The sequence below is a fragment of the Bubalus bubalis genome, chromosome 8, assembly GCF_019923935.1.
Source record: "Bubalus bubalis isolate 160015118507 breed Murrah chromosome 8, NDDB_SH_1, whole genome shotgun sequence".
NCBI lineage: Eukaryota > Metazoa > Chordata > Mammalia > Artiodactyla > Bovidae > Bubalus > Bubalus bubalis.
The window spans coordinates 42,629,690-42,651,190 of record NC_059164.1 but is presented as its reverse complement, the minus strand read 5'-3'; the positions used below and the strand labels follow the sequence as shown (position 1 = coordinate 42,651,190).

Here is a 21,501-nt window from a genome sequence, read left to right as displayed (position 1 = left end):
AATAATACCATTTCAAAAAAGGAGTAGAATTACTCTTTTGAGGTCAGTCTAATGTCACTTGGCAGAAAGAAAAATCCACATTTAATTGTAAGCACTGGTACCTGGTGTTCTCCAAATCTGTCCATGCATGGATCTTCTCTGCAAGAGAAAGATCATCTGTGGCTTCTTACGTAAGAAGTGCATGTGTGTACGTACACACATCCTCCTGTACATTTAGCAATTATGCTGTTACACTTCAAGTAAAGATGAGACCTTACGTACATACTTAACAGTCTCATTGTGGCAGTATACTTTGTTTTATTCCAGTCCTTTAGGTATCCTGTCCCGACAAACAATTTGGATGACTGGAATAGCTACAAAAGCTCTCTGTGAATGTTTTCCCCAAGTGTAAATTATTGGAAAACTATTTATATAATTCATGAAAATCTTTAGTCTTGTGTCCTTTTAATCTTGGTGAATCCACCACGCTGACAGAATCCTGCTTTTACTCTATGCTTAAAGACTGGATTTATTTCTTTGGCTTATCATGAAGAAAAAGATAAGTGAAATTGTACTTTCAGATGTATGCAATTTAGCTTTTGTACATATTCAACGAGGTTTAATGCTTCTACAGTTTCCACCCTTGAATTTGTCAAAGCTAAAGCTAAACAGGGCAATTCTCTGGCATTTAGTCCTGGTAGTATTTTGCTAACATTAGCTTTATCATAAAAAGTTTGTATTCATGCTCAACAATTTGATTTCTTGAGCACTGTTTGACATCTGCACCCCCTGCCATGTGCTGGGAACAACCACAGTTCATACGAAATTTAGGACCACAACATGACTCAGTTATTATTTTTTCCTCTTATTGCTCTCTATTATAGTGTTTCTATTCACACCATTCTGGGCTAAATCACTTCAACATAAAAATTGAACAAGTTTTCCTACCACTTCCGTCCTATTGCTTGCTGGCTGACAAGTAACTTTTGAAATAGTGTGGCTGAAAGGAAAACCACTGCAGAAGCTGAAAATCTGCAAAGATGCTCCATCAGAAGAGAAATATAACCTCTGGCTGTCACCTGTTGTACAGTCTCTTGGAACCAGAGATTTGGAGGAACCTCTGAAGGTGAAATCATCCACTTTCCCCATTCCACAACTTCTACCCTAAGAGAAGGCACTAGAACCTCTGGACCTCCAGGGCTGTCTTATTAAGTTATTCACTTATTGTAAAAGTTCTTTCTTTTTTTACTAAAATATAGTTGACCTACAATAATACATTAGTTCCAGGTGCACATAGTGATTTGATATTTTATCCATCACAGAATATCAGCACGATCCACAGGACTCTTTTAAAGGCCTCCTCACTGTGTCTCACACTTCTACTCCATCTCTCTTTCCTCTGATTTCATTTTTAACAAGTAGCTGGATTCATCCTTTAAAAATATTAAGTTAGATATCTGTCTACCATTTAAAACCTTCCAATGGCTCCCAAGGATTTAATCTATAATCTACACTCCTTTCCAAGGGTGTGTGAGGCCCTGCATGGCCTAGCTCTTGCCAAGCTCTATGTCTTGGTCTCATATCAGTCATTCTGTGGAACAGGAGTGCCCCTTTCCTCACATCAAGACTCTTACATCACTCTGCTTTATTTTCTTCCCAGTATAAAATGAATGAAGAGCTTTCATGGGGGTTGTGGGTTTGGGGGGACATCAGTGGTAGTCTTGTGTTCTTTCTAAGCCGAAGTCAGCAGTTTGACTGGTCAAGTGTTAAAGATGCCTTAGTTGTGACCGTCGCCTGTGACTTTCAGGCTGCACATTTATTTATGAACACAACATTTCTCTGGTCTGCTTGTCTGGGATCCCCCACCACCAGACAATGGAAAGATGACCTCTTATTCAAATGCAGGCAGAGCAGTCACTTACTTATAGTGGATCCAGACTCTGGCCTGTTCAGGGAGCTGATGATGACAAAGCCGAAACCCTCGTTCTCTTTGCGGTGAATGACCACGTCGCTGGTCTGCAGGCTGTGGGAGGCGAAGCCTTCGGGGGGAGAGGCGTTGCTGGTGGGGACGGCATGGTTACTGTTGCTGTAGGTGTTGGTGTAGGTTGCGTAGTCACTGCGAGGAGAACTGTGGTGGGTCGACACGGAGCCTGGACTCCTCCCATTCTCTGGGCAGGGCTCCCCTGGAACACACATCATACACAGGTACCCGGTTATTTGGCCAGAGTCTGAATGAACGAGCATCTCCTGTACACTGGGCACTGTTCCAGACACCTGTATTGTTACGAGACTGGTTGACTGGCTTCTACTCTCCCAGTCTCTGGATGTGATGAGTATTTAAAAGGCTATGAACCTCGTTAAGGAGGCCCCTAGGTCTTGTCCCCTTCCACCCTTCTCAGCAAATGCAAGTAAAACCCCTCCTCAAGTCCCCCTGTGCTGTTACTTGTTTATAAATTCTCCTTGGTAAAATTACATCCCCCTTAGACAACACCTAGTTTGAAATATAGGGCTTCTTAGTTTCATGATCATAATTGATCTTAAGACAGATCATAAAAGACCATGAAACAGGTAGACAGAATCCTAAACTGTACTACACATAAAACTTAAAGAACTAGTATGAAATATGCATCTTCAAAGTCCACCCAAGAAGTTTTTTCAGTAGATATAGGAACAACTGAGCCCAGGAATTTAGATGAGGTTTTAAGGCCACACTTTGAGAAATGCTGATTGTAGCTGGAGCTAACAGGGGATGTCCATGTAAGAGACCTATTGCAATTTTACTAAACAGCCATGGTTTTATTTAATATTGTGAGACCCTGTTAGCCTTGAAGTGTTTATTCACTTTGTATAGGTGGAAAACACTTACTTTGCTCACTCTAGGATCAAATCTAACAATGATATCAGGCTAAGGAATGATGAACTTTGAGTCTCTAAGGGAGGTGTTAGAAGCCTTGTTCATTTACATTCTGTATTATTACAAAATATAGTTTATATCAACCAGATAATCCAAGCCAATACTTCCATGAGAAAGTAAGTATATTTTCAGGGGGAAATGACAGAAAGTTGGCAGCCAAGAGAAGCTAGGTTTTAAATTGAAAGTTGATCTATCATCCAAGAAAGAATTTTGTTATTTTACAATAATACTTAGGTTCTGGTATTCTGATGAAAAAAAAAAACTTAAAAGCAGGCATGTAGAATGCTATAATTAGAAAAATGACCATTTCATTGCCATCTTACAATTTGATTCAGTTTAGTCACTCAGTTGTGTCCAACTCTTTGCGACCCCATGGACTGCAGCACGCCAGGCCTCCCTGTCCATCTGTACTCAAAAGATATTTATGGAATAGAGGGACATTAAGATTGAAAATAATGATAATTAATGATTCTTTTTTGGGTCTTTAGATATGGTTTCCTATTTGGCATACTGGAAGTTATCTCATATGGCAAGTTAAAAATAATTAGCCAAAGTTCCAGTGAGGGCTTCTTACTTAAACTGCAATTACATTCTGAAATGAAAAATCATTTCATTTCAAAAATCTAAGTCAGTTCAAAAATCAGGGAGCAAGAACACTGACTATAAGAGATGTTTTGTTACACTGATACCTACAGAAAATGGAACTGCATTTACTAAAATACTGTTTTACAAATGATCTTTACAAAAATGTATTCATTTCTCATCTGTAAGTACAAAATGAAGAAGATCCAGGCTGCTGCTTATTATCACTTGATAAATTTGAATTTTCTGTGATATTTACTCAATCAGGTTTTAATAAAATAAAGCAAATAGATGCCATTCATCTGTAAGAAATGTACTGAAGTGATAAAAGAAAAACAACAAAAAATGTCAATGTCAAAGCTTTTTCCTCTTTTCTACCAGAATTTCAAACTGCCTGTAAAATGAACTAGAAAACATCATCCAAAGACAAGCTGTTATTGTCTTGGTGAAGCACACATGTCCTTTATCAGTCCTTGCACAAGTTGGAAATAAAGTGATTAGAGATAGTCAGGAAGAAGAAAAACAAACAATTATTATGCTGCAACATTAAATTGAAGAGCTCCCCAAGTTACTGGACCAAATCAGTAACTAAATGTCATAGGCAGTGACAAGAAAGATCTCATTTTCTGGCTGTCATATTTTAGGGGGTTGAGAGCTGCAGTCGTCGGTACAGCAGCACAAAGAAAAATTATCTGTCTTTGCAGTAGATGACTCACAGTGGCTCTGCCACTGGTTCTAAAGGGAGAAAGAAAGACAATCATTGTTTAAGTCAATGCAAGTGGTCCCCGGGTGAGTGAAGGAGTCAAATACATTAACAGAATACATTTCTATTGCTTCTGGATGTCTCTTTCATCCTCTCCAACAATGTTCTTTATCTTTAACACCACGAGCACATTTAAACCCAGGGAGTTAAGACGACTGCCAATGATTGGCTTTGAGGAATATTACTGATTCCACATCATTTTTCTACTTGGCTGTCTCTAGACACAAATGACCCTGTCTTCTTTTCAACAACACTTCCTGGTATGGAGCATGAATAACATTGTTTTAGAATAATATAGTAAAATGTCAGAAAGTGACTAAATACCATGTGCATTAAAAAAAAAAAAAATACTCACTAATTTCCAGTATCCCTGACTCATCCTTCTGGCTTACAGCCAAATGAGTATACAAAATTCAGTCACTTAATATCTACTCAAATCAAATAATTAATTTTTAGGTTTAGCTTCTGTTTGTCCTCACCAGTCATACTGGAAATCATCACTGTGCTGACTGGGAGAGAGAGTCTGGGAAGGCAGGTGTCATTGATAAAGTCCTCCAGGTTGAAGTAGTTTTGACAAGAACAGTCGAGTGCTGGCCAGGAGCTGCTCCTGGTCTGCAGACCTATTAATGGTTCCTTCACAGTGCTGGCCTAGAGTTTATTAAATGATTATTAAAATTAATTGGCAATATTTTTAAATAGGGAGATTTTACAGAAAGCTGGAGTTCTAGTTTCTTTTGAAATATTTGGCTCCTCTGTCCATGGGATTCTCCAGGCAAGAATACCGGAGTGGGTTGCCATGCCCTTCTCCAGGGGATCTTCAGACCCAGGGATCAAACCCATGTCTCTTATGTCTCCTGCATTGGCAAGTGGGTTCTTTACCGCTAGCACCACCTGGGAAGCTTCCAATAATCAATTAGAGTTGGGCAATTGCTGCCCCTTTGACTGAGTATGAAATGTGCAAGGCCCCACAGTCTCAACTACTCCCCAGTGTCTCCTGTACATTCCTGATTTACTCATTTACCCATGGAGTGAGGAGCATGTAGGGGCAAAGAGACTTGTTCAACCAGAGCCCTTTTTTCCCTTCAAGATCACCCGGTGGGTATCAGAACTCTCAGACTTTGTAACCAAGCAGCCCCTGCCTGCTTTCAGGGTGTGCCTGGGTCTCTCCTCAGGACTGTCCCCCAGACATATGACAGCACTGCAGATGTGAGTCTTAAAGCCGCTGAGGCAGTGGGGCTGCGCATGGCAGAGCTTAGATGTGTGCGCTGGAGTGTCCACAGGCATAGTGCGTCCCTGTGGTGCCCTTCCCATGTCAGGGGCTGGCCCACCCACAGGCATTTGATTTTATGTACTCCTGCTTTATGCTCAACAGGGCAGACAACTTATTTAAATGCTTATAGACAAAGAATAAGGGACTGCATTTAGAACTGACAAAAAGTATAGCAGTCAGGAGCAGGAAATTCACCAGTACCCTGCTGCAAGTCGCTTCAGTCGTGTCCGACTCTGTGCGACCCTATAGATGGCAGCCCGCCAGGCTCCCCCATCCCTGGGATTCTCCAGGCAAGAACACTGGAGTGGGTTGCCATTTCCTTCTCCAATGCATGAAAGTGAAAAGTGAAAGTGAAGTCACTCAGTCGTGTCCGACTCTTCGCGACCCCATGGACTGTAGCCTACCAGGCTCCTCCGTCCATGGGATTTTCCAGGCAAGAGTACTGGAGTGGGGTGCCATCGCCTTCTCCGCACCAGTACCCTAATCACTGACTAAACTTTTCACCCAGTTGTAAAGAAGACTTTTCCCTTTCTCAGCATCGGGCCAAGAATCACACTTTCCCTTCAAAGTGAAAGTCACTCAGTCATGTCCAACTCTTTGCGACACCATGGCCTATACAGGCCATCGAATTCTCTAGGTCAGGATTCTGGAGTGGGTAGCCTTTCCCTTCTCCAGGTGATCTTCCCAACCCAGGGATCGAACCCAGGTCTCCCACATTGCAGGCAGATTCTTTACCAGCTGAGCCACAAGGGAAGGCCATACTTTCCCTTAGGTGTTAGCAAAAAGATGCTGATAGCTTTAAGATGGACTCTAACAAGTTCTGATTGAGTCATAAAACTTTCTTGTACATCAGCTCTAGATTTACACTTTATGAAACTCCTCAGAGACACTCTTCTCTCAGATGAATAGCATGTATTCAAAATAATGTGTCACTATGTCGAGCATCTCAAAGCTGAGACATATAAATATTTATACTTTCAGTGTAACAATTAAAGCCACTCTTCTACTATCCTTGGGGAAAAAACAGCTAAATACTGGAGCTAGTGGCATGGATAAGACAAATCTCAAAACTAGTTTAAGGTGCAAGATCTGTACTAAAATTTTCTGATAAAATTGGATACATCATTGGATGTTTTCATCCTTTACTCCACAATTTCTCACTTTCGAGTGTCTAGTTTGCCGTTGTCTAATTGAAAACTTTGCCTTTCTATCTTTAGTGTGTTATGTATGTAACATACATAATGTATATGTTAACATTTGAAGCAGGTTTCTCCATTATTTTCATTTTTGCCCAATGTAACTAACTGGTCTATATTTCTCATAATCAATGTTTTTTTTTTTTTTCCCTCTTGAGCATTAGCTAGGAAACCACTGCCTAGGGTCTTCTGAGGTGAAGCAGGACATTTGAACAAGCCGAAGCAAGCATAAGGCTGAAGGGTATAATCTCTATGACCTTCCTTCTTTCAGCTCTTTTTCCGTTACAGTGCTCCTTTATGCAAGAAGTGGGTGACGCTGCCTGTCTTCTTGTTCATCTTGTGTCTCTTCATTATGTAATTGCTCATTTGCCTCGGCTTTGAACCATCTCATCATAAGCTAGGCTTGTACCCCCACTGCCTTGGCTTAGGAAAGCGTAATAATTTTAACCATGATAATAAGAACCCTAGAAATGACATCTCCATTCCCATATCCATTTGCAGCTATCTCTTCTCACTGTTGAAGAAATGGCAGCTATGAAGAAAGGCTGTCTTCCTGTGCATATTTTTAAAATCTGTCCCATCCTATTTCGAGGCACTGACTTTACTATCAAAGTATCCTTTACTGAACTCATTGTTTTTAATACTCATAAAGCTTTCAAGGAAGAGTGGGTTGAACTAACTTGGAAACTCTTCTGGTGTGAATGAGCAGTCTGCAGTAGAACATTTTCAAAAATTAAATGCACTTGAAATGCACTTGAATGTCTAAATGAGTAAAGTTGGTAAGAACTACATCAAAGAGCATCTTCACGGAAGTCACACAATCCACAAATTGCAAGAATACATTTTTGCAGTATTTGGCGTACACTCCAATAGCTTGGGTTGATTAGAACAAAATTTAATTTGCAATGATCAGCTGGTGGCAAGAAGAGCATGAAATTATGTTGCTGCACTGGTTTTTGCACTTTGCAGTATATTTCCTTGTAAATCAAGCATCTTCCTAATTTATCTTTGGGTTACAGAACATATAACACAGCAAACGTTTTATTAAAAATCATTCTGGAGGGTGAGAGACAGTTAAATGTTAACCAAGCAAACACTGTCTTCCCTCCTGGCACCTCGCCCAAGGATAAGGCATAATTCAAGGTGCTTTACCTCACTGGGTCAAGCGGTCTGCCATGAATTTCTGAAGACGAATGGCACCTCTTAGCAAAACCTCCATATGATACAAGATCCACAGCAGTCTCTATGGGTAAGGGCTAACAGTACTTCTGACTTAGCCCTTTAAGTGATGGCTCTTGTTCTAAATCTAGTTTCTAGAAGACTCAAAAAGGATTTTTAATTTGACTAGCAAACCTTATCTTCTTGAGTGGTTTAGAGCCTGTAATTAGCTGGTGGCCTTTTAAAAAATTCAAACGTGTGATGATAATAGCACATGTAGAAGAGTCCTTCTGTTAGGGAGTGACATTTGCTAAAGGTTGGTCTAATGGCTTTGAATTCACTGGACATGGGGTTGGTTGTAGAGTGTGGAAGGGAACTGGAAATGGTGTAAAGAAAGAAGCCCTGGCTGGAGAGATGGGTCTCTGCATGATCACTGACTCACTGCAGACCACAGGGTGATCTACTGAACCCCTGGGCCTTGATTTGTCATCTGTTACATGAGGGATTTCACGTTGCTCTTTCTAAGGTCCCTTCTAATTCTAGCATTGATCATTCTGTACGAGGAGCAGTAGGTAGCTAAGCAAAGAGGCCAGCAGACTCACGGGGCAGGTGACGCCAGAACATCATTGGCGTTGTAACAGAGAAAAACACCTGTGGTTTGGAACTATATTCCCAATGTTACTGAGTGCTCAGATGATAAAAAAAAGTATAATTCTTGTAATGAACATAATTCTTACAAATATAAATCTTTTTTGGGGGAGTTGAGACATGGTAAAGAGAGATAAACTGAATCATCATAATATGACTAAGAGGGCTGATTTTAAAAGTATATCTTTGTGGATTCTTTTATTAAGCTGAGAAAATAGTTGCAAAGGGAATAATTACTTCTAATTTCTCTGTCTCATAACTTTGGAGTTATATGAAATGTGTTTTCTCAGAGTGACATATAGCTGTATTTTTCTAAATCAGGGTAATCATTCCATTGTTACCTTTTATCAGGCTCTACAAAGGAAGCTAGTTTTCCATCCTAGTTGCCTTATTATGGTATCAAAACACTGAGGCTTTTGGCTTGTAAACACAACGAAGAACATTTTCAGAATCTATATTTTTCACTACTATAATGGTCTTCTTATAACTAGCACCTACTAAAAAGCAAAGAGAATACACATCTTAAATTAGTCCCAGGCTTTGCTAGGAATTTTTTTAATGACTCCATGGAAAATGTCAGCCTCAAAGACTGCTTGCTGCTGCTGCTGCTAAGTCACTTCAGTTGTGTCCGACTCTGTGCGACCCCATAGATGGCAGCCCACCAGGCTCCCCGGTCCCTGACTGCTTAGAAATGTATTATACTAGTGAGGTGAAAATCTGCACTTTCAACTTCATCGTTACATGTGGAATATCTAGGTTGGTCTTTTCCCTCATAATATGGAAACCGATTTACAATGTTGTTTCCAGTGTCCTGACCACGACTCACAAAGCATTACATCACCTAACCCCCAACTCCTGCTGCTGGTTCGAGCTACCTACCTCCACATAGCACCTTTCTTCTCACAGTGAGGTTGACCTGCCCATTCCGGGCTGCATGGTGCATAAGGTCAATGACATAGCGGTGGGTCTTTCCAGCCACTGGAATTCCATCCACATAGACGAGCTCATCTCCTGGGTGTAGGCGGCCATCTCTGTCAGCTGAGCCCATGGCGATGACGGCTCCAATCAAAATCTAGAGAAGCAATGAGAAGAAAAGAACATTTATGTTTCCGACTTTCTTTTTCCTTCCTATGTATGTATGTATGTATGTAGTAATTTAGTGGAAGCTTTTATACTCTCTACCCTCCACCCTAAAGGAGATCAGTCCTGGGTGTTCAATGGAAGGACTGATGGCTGAAGCTTAAACTCTAATACTTTGGCCACCTCATGCGAAGAGTTGACTCATTGGAAGAGACTCTGATGCAGGGAGGGATTGGGGGCAGGAGGATAAGGGGATGACAGAGAATGAGATGGCTGGATGGCATCACCAACTCGATGGACATGAGTTTGAGTGAATTCCGGGAGTTGGTGATGGACAGGGAGGCCTGGCGTGCTGTGATTGATGAGGTCACAAAGAGTTGGACATGACTGAGTGACTGAACTGAACTGAACTGAACCCACTGAGTATGTACTTGAAAAATGAAAAATGAGAGGCTGAAAGGATGCTCTTCTAACTCTTCCAGGTTGCTAACTCCTCTTAGAGAAACAGCTGTTTTGAACTTGCTCTTCATGGCCGTAAAGTTTGGGGGACACTTGCTAACTGGCTCATAAGTTACCACCCTTAACTCCAAACGTCTGATGCTACTGGCACTGCACATGGGCTCTAACATGAAACAAACTAGCTCCAGTTCTTTATTTGTGTGGCCACGGGCAAGGCCTTTGCACCTCTGCAAGCCTCAGTTGCTTCACCTGCAAAATAGGACCTATTCCTATTTATGGAACTGTTGGGAGATGTGAAATAAACAGCACATGGGAAGCATTTGACTTTGCTCAGGGCACATAGTGAGCTCTTGAAACGTGTCAGGGGAAACTGACTGCTGTGTATTATTAAATTCAGATAAAGGTTCAAAATGCTTTTCATCTTTTAATTTTCATTTTGCTTTGAAAAGCTGGAGGTAAGGAGAAAACAAAACAAAACAAAGCAGAATTCGTGGCTGACTTTCCCTGGACAGTTCATTTCAGTTCAGTCGCTCAGTCAAGTCCGACTCTTTATAACCCCATAGACTGCAGCACGCCAGGTTTCCCTGTCCATCGCCAGCTCCCGGAAGTTACTTAAACTCACTTCCATCGAGTTGGTGATGCCAAGCAACCATCTCATTCTCTGTTGTCCCCTTCTCCTCTTCACCTACAATGTTTCCCAGGATCAGGGTCTTTTCAAATGAATCAGTTCTTCGCATCAGGAGGCTAAAGTATTGGAGTTTCAGCTTCAACATCAGTCCTTCCAATGACTATTCAGGACTGATTTCCTTTAGGATTGACTGGTTGGATCTCCTTGCAGTCCAAGGGACTCTCAAGAGTCTTCTCTAACACCACAGTTCAAAAGCATCAATTCTTTGGTGCTCAGCTTTCTTTAGAGTCCAACTCTCACATCCATACATGAGTACTGGAAAAACCATAGCCTTGACTAGATGGACCTTTGTTGACAAAGTAATGTCTCCGCTTTTTAATATTCTGTCTAGGTTAGTCATAACTTCCTTCCAAGGAGGAAGCACATTTTAATTTCATGGTTGCAGTCACGATCTGCAGTGATTTTGGAGCCCCCCAAAATAATGTCTCTCAGTTGAACAGTTTATCTACTTTAAAAACTCAGTCAAATCTTCTCCAGGGACTTCCCTGGTGATTCAGTGGCTAAGACTCTGAGCTCCCAGTGCAGGGCGCCTGGATTCGATCCCTGGTCAGGGAATTAGATCCCACATGCTGCAAACAAGAGTTCATATGCTGCAATGCAGACTGAAGATCCTGCATACTGAAATGAAAAAAAAAAAAATCTCCTCCAGATTTTTGCTCTGTTTCTTTGAATATTTTCTAGGAGCACATCCCTACATGTCCCCAGTTCTGCCTGCCGCCTGCAACGCTCTGCTGTTTAAATGACTATACCAGGAAGTTTGGAGGTACACATTTGGGAAACGTGCATACTGTCATAAATCCCTGAACTGGGGATTGCAATGAAAGGCACAACAGGGTAAGTTTTCTTACTTCCCATTAGAAACACTCCAATTAGTGTCCATTAGCAAGGCTTTTTTTTTTTTTTTTTTTCCCGTCACAGAGGAAAGACAATAGCACTAAATATTTTAGTTTTGCTCTTAAATCTATAGTTTTTCCAACTCATGGACAATAGAGTTCAAAGGAGTAGATTTTCTTTTGCCAAGCGGCTTAGGCTCACAGCATCTGAAAGCAGTGGCTATCATTAGTCTGATACTATTACAGAGGCTATATTCGAGGTTGTATTTTAAGTCTTTATAAAATGATCCTTTGTTCACAGATTGATTTCTTTCAGGCACTAATTTCTCTCAAATCTCAGATCTGTGGACTCCAGTTAATTTGCAGTTGGTCCATCGTGACCAGCAGGCTTACATGTTTTCAGGTTTGTCTTCCTACTTGGCCACACTGCTCAGTGTGGTCTGTCAACACAGCCACCAGATTTGAATGTCCAGGCCTTCTCAGTTAATATGTGAAATTATGGTCTGGAGAGTTTTCTTTTTCTCCTGAGGACTTCATATTCTTAGTTCACTGAATAGGAATGAAAACCCACCCTCCCCCCACCATGGCTATTTTTTCCCCATTCCCGAGGGATGGGAATAGGGAAGTGGGGAGTAGGTTTGCTCCCATGTTGAATATTGGTGCTCTGATGACTGATTCATTATTGCTGCCATGGGAATCCCATCTCCGGCCTTGGATTGACTGGGCTGTGCCCATTTGCTGTAGGCCAGCAGTCAGGCAGGCTTCTGATATTTTCCATTTTCCCTTATCATCATGCCAGCCTGAATTTATGAGTTTCTTTCTAAACATGGTCCAATCTATTCTTCAAAAGATTCAACCCACTATGGAGCACTTCAAAGATTTAGTAAGTGCTTTGTGCAAAAACCAGTTAAAATGAATGTTTATGTTTTTCCACTGCCCTGTGAAGAGCTGCATTTGGCTGGGTTAGCCCAAAGAAAATGCTTCAACCTTTAACTTTCCTGTGTGCCTCAGTGGGAGAGCTTACAGCTAGGAATAGAGAAAAAATGGCTAGCAGAATTCTTAGCTTAATTACCACCATTCAGCTGTAACTTTGATTTTAACTCATGAAAAGGAGTAAAAAAATAGGTTATAACTAAGAGCTAACATTGCAATTGGGCCCTCTACAAAAATAAAAAAAAACAAAATTTCACATCGGAAAATTCTCATACCTCTCCCTCTGTGGGAAAACAGCAAAGAAATACTCTTGAAGTTATCTTCTGTATGACTAGTTTAATAGCATCCATTAAACAGAGAATCCCAGTAAAACATCTGTTTTTTCTATTTGCTTGCTGTGATATGAAGTACTCTCCTCACTAGGTAATTCATTTATCTAGCAAATATTCATGGAGTCTACGGATGCTTCTAGGTGCTAGGAACCCTTCAGTGAACGATGAACAAAATCCCCATCCTAAAGAGTCATTCCAGTAGTCAGACAGTAAAGACACAGAAAAAAAATATGCTGTGTGTTAGTAGGCATGTACTGTGGAAAAAAATACACCAAGGTAGGATGTTGGGTGGGTGTCAACTTTGTGGCTGAGGTGGTGTTAGGGCAGATTAGAGCAGAACTTATTGAGAAGCTGACATCTGAGCAAAGACTGAAGTTCACTGGACACGCTTTTTATAAACTTGAAGATTTAATCTTCAATCTTCAGTTTGTTCCACCAAATCTTACAAATTTACTTATAGTGTATTCAACATAATACTTCAACATAACTTATTATATATATTGCAAAATTATTATATGCATATATATTATTATATAATTAGATTGTATAATCCATCCTAACTTGTTTCAAAAAAAAAAGTTGCTATGGTTAAGAAACAAGATTGAGCTGAGCTGAGCATGGGGACTGGAGTGGCATTAGGGCTGCTTGCCCATGAGTCACATACAGGAGCCACACTCACTCCTTCCTTCAGGAGCTGCTGCCTTTGCTGGGAATAGGCCGACCACCTACTCTGTCTCTGCTTCTGGCTCCCACTGCTGGTGTCCTTTAGCCTTTGGCCAATTTGCACCTTCGTGTCCTGTGTTTCACTTCTGACACAGAGCCACCTCTGTGCATCTATTAAGGAAAGAAAATAACCCCCTTTTTTTTCCCCTTTAATTCAAATATGCTTTGTACACTTGACACATTTGAGTAGTTTATTTCCTATCTGCCACTGGAACTGCAGGGACTAGATAATCTATGATTCCTTCTTGCACTGTAACTCATATTGACTTCCATTTATATATATATATATATATATATATTCTTATGTTCATCTAAGTTCTTGAAAACATACCTCAGAATATCTGATCCTTTAAATCAGTAGTTCTCAAACTTTACAGCGCACATGAATCACACCGTGAGCTTGTTAGAATTCTGCCCTTACCCCGAGAGCCTGATTCTACAGGCCTGGAGTGGAACCTGAGATTCCGCATGCCCACCAAGCTCCCAAGAGGTGCTGGGTGCCCCTGGTCTCTAAATCTGACACACTCTGAGCAGTAAGGTTCTGAGTGTTCTCATTTGGTCTGGTGGCCACAGAGTGATGCACTGGTCATGTTCTATGTTCACTGAAGGACCTTCCCTCCGGTGCCTGGCTTGGGCCTCCTGCCCCATTGCACTGGTCACTTTCCAGGTCTGCTGAGTGCATGGTCAGGGCTCCCCAACCCATCAGTCTATATTTTCCTTTTGGCCTTGGTGACCCCTGGCTCCACTGGTTAGTGAGTCTTCCCAGCAAACACTCCACTTCTCACCTCCCTCTGACCTCACTGGATCCTTCAACCTCTGAGGACACTTCAGCCCCACTCATCAGCTTTCTCATTGGTCTTGAGAGAGTTCTTTATCCTGCCTCTCTTGCTTTGGCCCTAAAGAAACAACTCTGCAGAAAAACAGATCAAGAAAGACTCTCTTCTTCCCCAACCTTCCCCCCGCCTCGCCCCACCCCCACCCATTCTCCAAACAACTGATCTGACCTTATCTTTTCAACTGTCTTTTCTAAAATAGCAAAAGAAGCAAAATCTCAATAGCTCTACTTTATCTTATAGGCTGTAAGGGCACAGAACAAAATGAAGTATTTGATATGAAATAATAGCAATTCGCATTCAAGTGGCTGATATCCCCATAAGCCAGGGAGAAAACTAACACACACACACACAAAAAGAGAACAAAAACTAAGAAACAAACAAAACCCAAACCACCTTTGCAGTCCTTTGAATTAGGCTTTAATTCTTTCCCAATACTACCTAATGTCAGTCTAAACCCAGCAAGTCTGATCTTCAGTAATTATAGCCCAGGGCAACTTGACAAGGTGGCAAGCAGATTTCAGGCTCTTGCTTTCTGAAACTCTTTCACAAGTTTGCACTGGACCCTCATGCCAAGGCCTACGTCTATCATCAGCTCTCTCTTTCCATGCACGTTTTTTCTCCACACAGGCCTTTCTCCACTGCAGTGTTTTCCAAGCCTTTTCATCTCGATGCCTTCCCATCTCTTTTCAGATCACAGCTGGAAATCTCATTTTCATTCCTTTGTGGCAATTTTTTAATTTCTTTCTATTTCTATTGTTATTTAACTGTGAAAAGTATTTCCTCTTGCAGGAAAAATGCCCATACACTTTGTTTGAGCTGGGGTCCTGCTGTTCATTATTTGCTGAAAGCCATGCTGTCGTGTTTAATGTGCACCATGAGATGTCAATACCATTTCATCTACATGGAGGCAGAAACCCGTTTGATATAATTTATGAGACCTCCTGTGGTTCGGGACCAAGTCACCTCACACGCCTCTCCCTTTGTAGCACAATAGCAACTAAATGAGGCTAGTGCATTTTGTTTGCATGTTATCTCTGGACTCTCAGTGAAGGAAAGCAGGACGGAAAGGCACATGGGAGATCTTTATGGTAGATTCACCTTTCCTGACATGGTCTTTCAGAGGTGCAACATTCTGGCCTTCAAGACAGTACATTCTGGCTTTGAAAGCAACAGGGAGATTTAGGCTTCTGCTTTATGGTTTAACTGTAAAATTGTAACTTGCAGCCTGATTGTGTTTTAAATTATTCAAATGAAAGAATAAACCAGAGTAAAGCCAAATAAATGCAATAAGGATGATCAGCAAAACTTGTAATCTGAGGAGGCTTATCATAAATACTGGATGCCTGCCCACTGGAGGGGAGAAAGGACAGGGAGCACAAAGTCAATGTTCAGAAGGGTTGGGAACCTGATATCCTGTCTTCTCACCCAGTAGAAAGCTGTCCTGAGGCTGGATGGTGACCATACTGCACTCACACACCTGAGCTTCATTCTGAGCAATATGTGTTTCATTTGGGTAACAATTCCATCGCTTCTGTTGTTACTGCTTTTGTGCCAGGCTAAGTGCAACTAGGCCTTTCCCTTCTTGAACCAGCTAATGCTATGCCTTCCCTGTGACTTAGTCATGCAATCCCTTCTACCTCTCAAGAGGGGGAGATGTGTGAAGGGAATACGGTGCTGTGAACATGGTGCTAGTTTACCCACAAAGCAGACAAGCATGAGCCTATAGGGGTAGGAGTGTCCAGCAAAGTAAGAAGTAAGAATTGTGTATCTCAAAGACTGTATTGAAATAAGCATTATGAGAAGAACTGGAACTTTGTTATTTCCCCTTACATTTATTTTGCAGTTTAATCTTTTACTTGGAGAAGGCAATGGCACCCCACTCCAGTATATATAGGAAAGGACTTGCTTGTATTTCAGGGCCTAAAGACCAATTATGAACCTTTTATGAACCTGACTCAGTCTTGTGTGTGTGTATTAGTTGCTCAGTCATGTCCGACTCTTTGCAACCCCATGGACTGTAGCCCCCCAGGCTCCTCTGTCCATGGAATTCTCCAGGCAAGAATACTGGAGTGGGTAGGCATTCTCTTCTCCTAGGGATCTTCCCAATCCAGGGGTTGAAACCAGATCTCCTGCATTGCAGGCAGATTCTTTAACGTCTGAGTCACTAGGGAAGCCCAACTTAGTCATACTAGGTACTATTTAAGGTATCGGAGAAGGCAATGGCACCCCACTCCAGTACTCTTGCCTGGAAAATCCCATGGATGGAGGAGCCTGGTAGGCTTCAGTCCATGGGGTTGCTAGGAGTCGGACACGACTGAGCGACTTCACTTTCACTTTTCACTTTCATGCATTGGAGAAGGAAATGGCAACCCACTCCAGTGTTCTTGCCTGGAGAATCCCAGGGATGGGGGAACCTGGTGGGCTGCCGTCTATGTGGTCGCAAAGAGTTGGACTCGACTGAAGCAACTTAGCAGCAGCATTTAAGGTACATCTTTTGTATCTTAAAACACAATAAGTGTTTTATGGCTGTTATTTCAATACATGGTCAGAAGTCTAGCTTTGTTGATTTTTTTTTTCTGTATATTAATGAACACTGTTATTTTATGTTTTCACTCAGATGTATTTATACAGAATTTCTTCAGAGCCCTTTCCATATCCCCAATATTGTGCCAACTGAAGCTGAGTTCATGAACATCCTCTAACTGTAATCACCTAATTCAAATCTGGTGAGACTGCAGTGTTGAACTTGATTTTACTTATGTTGATCCCCATGTTTTCTCTCCCCTGTAGTTCTGATTGAAAACATACACAGTTCTGTGGTCCTGAGTCATCTCCTCACATACATCTTCTGTCATGTTGCATGTTTATCTGTGAGCTGCTGCCCAAAGAGACTGGGGATCCAATACAATTAAATAACTGAAATATTCAAGAGGAATCCAATCCATTCTAAGAAAGAGTAATGTCTCTCTCTGAATGAAATGTGCATTGATGTATGATGATATACTGGCATGGAAACACTGGCAAGTTTTGGAAACTTAAATAGCAAGAAACACAAACCTCAGAAATTTTTATGTGAGTCCTAAATGACTTCCTTTTTCGTATCACACTGAATGGTATTTCATCTCAGCCATACATATACAATATAACCCAAAGTGTAGAAATAAAGATAATTCAACTCACAGGCTGTCCAGGCTCATCTCCCCCGAGGATTCTGAAGCCAAATCCAGACTCCATCCTGCGAAGGTGAACATCCAGCTCCTTATAATCTGGACCTGGCATAAAGGAGATCCCATTGAGTAATGAATCCTGCCTCTTCCCCACCCTCTGAGGAACTAGACACACCAATGATAAATTAATTTCGTGGATGTGATTAATGAGAGTGCTGTTAAGAGTAGTGACGAGCACAGAAATAATAATAATAAAATATATATATATATATGGTGACAAAAAAGTACACATTCCAAAATTAGGTAGTCTGGATTAAGAGTGACCAGCCAAGGACATTACTAGCGTATTGCCATAGGCAGAAAGAGCACACACGTTTTCTGAGTTGGAAAAAAAAAAAATCAATGCCTCTATAATTCTTTATTTTCCTGAAATCATTGAGATTGCCCTCGAAGACTGGCTGCCACTTTGGGGATGTTACTCTGATCAGGATGATTGTTTTAGAAGTATGAGAGAACAGATGGCGACACCCTGGAACTACCTGGTAAAGGATAGTCTGCTGCTGCTGCTGCTGCTGCTGCTGCTAAGTCGATTCAGTCATGTCCGACTCTGTGCGACCGCATAGACGGTAGCCCACCAGGCTCCCCGTCCCTGGGATTCTCCAGGCAAGAACACTGGAGTGGGTTGCCATTTCCTTCTCCAATGCATGAAAGTGAAAAGTGAAAGTGAAGTCGCTCAGTCGTATCCGACTCTTCGAAACCCCATGGACTGCAGCCTACCAGGCTCCTCCATCCATGGGATTTTCCAGGCAAGAGCACTGGAGTGGGGTGCCATCTAGTAATTTACTAATAGCTGTTTATGATTTGATGTGTCCCATTTAGTGTGTGTGTGTGCACGCGTGAGCACGTGCATGCTGGGGGGTATAAACTTACACTTAATAGAAGTTGTCTCTTTTAAAATTGTTTAAGTTAGAAAACATAAAATTGAAACTGTTCTCTATTGAGGTTTGAGTGAAGTTTTAATTTTCTGAAAAGCTCCTTTAGGTTTCTCATAACTTATTACTAGAAATTTATGAGAGTCTAAGTGAACTCTTATCCCTCAAACAATTTAAAATGTGGAAGCCACTAGTAGATTGACTGCTGACTTCATAAACACATTAAAAATAAAGCTGATGAGGGATACTTTTCTGTAGTTAGCCGAAAGAACTGAAATGTACTTAAAAAAAAGCTGAGAAATTCCTCTGAATGTCATTTTCAATTCTAGAATAAATAAGCTAAAACCATAAGAAATCTTTTGACTTTTAAAGGAGCATATGATTTAAATAGGATTTAAGCTTCTCCCTTGCCCCCGGCCCTTTGAATCTTCTTCAGGGGCAAATGTCTCAATCACGACTGGGTTGTGCACACTTTAGAAACCACTGTTAGGATGTTAATCAATAATCAGCAACTTTGGGGAATACTTATTAATGCCATCCTTTGCTTAAGAAGTATTTGTGATCTCTGGGCCTTAATGGTTTAAAGGAGGTATTAAAACTGACAGAAGCAATTATTCAGTTAAAATTTAAATTCTTATTATTTAATCAGGATGGTTTTGGAAATTGGGATGGGACTTCAGATGAGACTCCTCATGGGACAGGAAGCTATGTCTTAGTCATCTGGACATACGGTGATAGTCATAGTTGGTGATGGCCTGGAAAATCTTTTCTAGAGTCCATAGTAAGTGAAGCTGCTGAAGTGGGACAGGAAACAAAGTACAATGAGATGGGGCTCGCCTTTGTGCCCTCCCACCATATGAGGAAGGCAAGTCACTCACTTCTGAAATTTAGGCATATGCATGTGTCTAGTGCTCTCAAGGGGAAAAAAAAAAGCTGAATCAGGCACCTATGTACATATGTATGTATCATCCAAGACCATGACTTTCATGTCCTTTTATGGCCAGATGCATGGAGAACCAAAGGCTTTCTCAGTCAACGATGAATACAAAGCTCAAGAATAAGAACCAACTGCATTTCCACATCCATTAGTCATCCTTTATGAACTGTATAATTATTCATATTTTAAAGATAAGACAACTTAGCAGAATTCAGTTCCTATTAAACAGTTAATTAGACTCATGTGGTAAAAGGAAAACGAAACCTTTGCCCTATACTCTACGAGTCTCAGTTGACTTTTGAGCTCAGTTTATCCTGAGGTCTAGAACATCATATATGAAATCACATATTGGGGAGTGTGCTAAAACTTCAGGGCTCTGGAGCAGGTGGAGCAGCCCTACAAAACCATAGCAGGGATCTATACTCCTCCTGAGGGAGGCAGAAAGACAAAGGCAGACGACAGACGATGCCCAATCACTGTTCAAACCTCTAAAATGTGGTTATGGTATGACTGCTCACATCAATCTCTCCTCTAGGTTACTTTAGGCTTAGTGGACTCTAGACCATACATACATATATATATATATAAATTACAAAGAGAGCATGATATACTTCTGTCACTTAAAATGACAGAGCTAGCATATGTTTAACCAGAACCTGCCATCTAATTGTAGATATTCTCATTTTTGCATCGCTGCTGAGTATGGTGAGAAATTGTTCCTCCAGTGGCTTCAGCACCAATCCGTATTGCACGAGGAGCTCTAAAAGGAGTTTACTGTGTGATCCGTTTTATTTGCTAAGTGAAACCTCCCCCCAAGGAGATGCTGAAACTGTAACAGTCCCAGTAATGGAATTTTGAGATGTGCCAATGTACAAGGGAGTTGTCTTGTGTCAGAGAATCCTGTGATTCCTGGGAGAACTGGAAAGCTTTTCCTTAATGAATGATTCAGGACTCTTTTTTAATTAGGAGAAAAATACAGATGTTTGCTAGTTTTATTTAACTCTGAAGAGGTAAGCAGAGCACATATTGTCTTTCCCCTGTTCTTTGTGTGCACTTTGGTGACATTGCGATCTCTTGACTATTGCTCTGACTGCTCTGATTTCAAACATGGGGCAAAACATGCCAACCATGTCATCTTCACCTTCCACTCTTCCAGGCCGAGATGGCTAGTTTCATGGTACATGTACGCATAGAGAGAGGCAAAGAGAGACCCATTAGAGTAGTCTGCCACAGATGTGATTTATTTTTAACTTTTTTGTTAATTTTGGAACAGAGACTCAGAGGCTGCAGGGCATGGAAACTTTAGAGAAACAGTCAACTGGATAAAAAAGTTTAAATGATAGATTGTGCCTTAAGGCAGTAGTATTGTGTGTGTGTGTAAGGAAAATAAGAGTTTTCAGAAAGACAATTTTTCTTTGTTTTCTCCTTCCTTCCCCCTACCATTTGAGCCTGGCTTTAGAAAGTAACTAAAATTACATGCACAAAGCTTGAAATGTTTCTCTTTCTCCCCACTTTGTTAGCTTTCTTGAAAGATTATGATGTTTCTGCTACTTTTCTTCATTGCTCTTCTGGTGTGATGACATGTTTAAAACGACTGTAATATGCTTTATCTCTTCCCGTCAGTGTAAGGACTTAAAGCAAAGAAATTCAAGGGCCAGTCTCCATCCCACTGTTTCACAATCCTCACTTCTCTCTCCAGTTGGTTTACAAACCATGTACCTAGCAGGTTCTTAGATGAGGCGGTTGGGTGAACACTGAGTGGGACCTGAGTCGCTCGATGTCACTCAGTCATGCCCCCACCAACATTCTTTTTTCTTTCTTTTCTGCCTTATTTTTTCTGTATTTATGCTCTTTTTTCCCCTTCTTTTTCCTCTTCTTTTTTCTGTTTGAAAAACCATCAGAGGTGCTCTCAGGCATGGCTTGGTGCAACTCAAGGTGAGGCAGTGTTTGTGAAGAAATGGACTAAAAGACTCAGAAACCTTTTTGGATGCTGGTGTTCAATGGCTAGCCATGGCCAGTGTTGCTGGTTCTTTAGAGGTGGGTCTTGGGATCCTCAGGATTTATGAAATAA

The 21,501-nt window shown here is 41.2% G+C and overlaps 1 protein-coding gene across 13 annotated transcripts in view; it reads right to left on the bottom strand.

Moving 5' to 3' along the window:
* MAGI2 (membrane associated guanylate kinase, WW and PDZ domain containing 2) overlaps positions 1 to 21,501 on the bottom strand; it is a 1,452,748-nt gene that overhangs the window by 171,598 nt on the left and 1,259,649 nt on the right. For all 13 annotated transcript variants that reach the window (XM_044947150.2, XM_025292002.3, XM_025292003.3 and 10 more), the window contains 3 exons: positions 17,575 to 17,666; positions 9,390 to 9,582; positions 1,902 to 2,162 (listed from right to left, as the gene is read on the bottom strand). In XM_044947150.2, the coding sequence (XP_044803085.2) occupies positions 1,902 to 2,162; positions 9,390 to 9,582; positions 17,575 to 17,666 (546 nt within the window). The remainder of the gene's footprint in view (positions 1 to 1,901; positions 2,163 to 9,389; positions 9,583 to 17,574; positions 17,667 to 21,501) is intronic.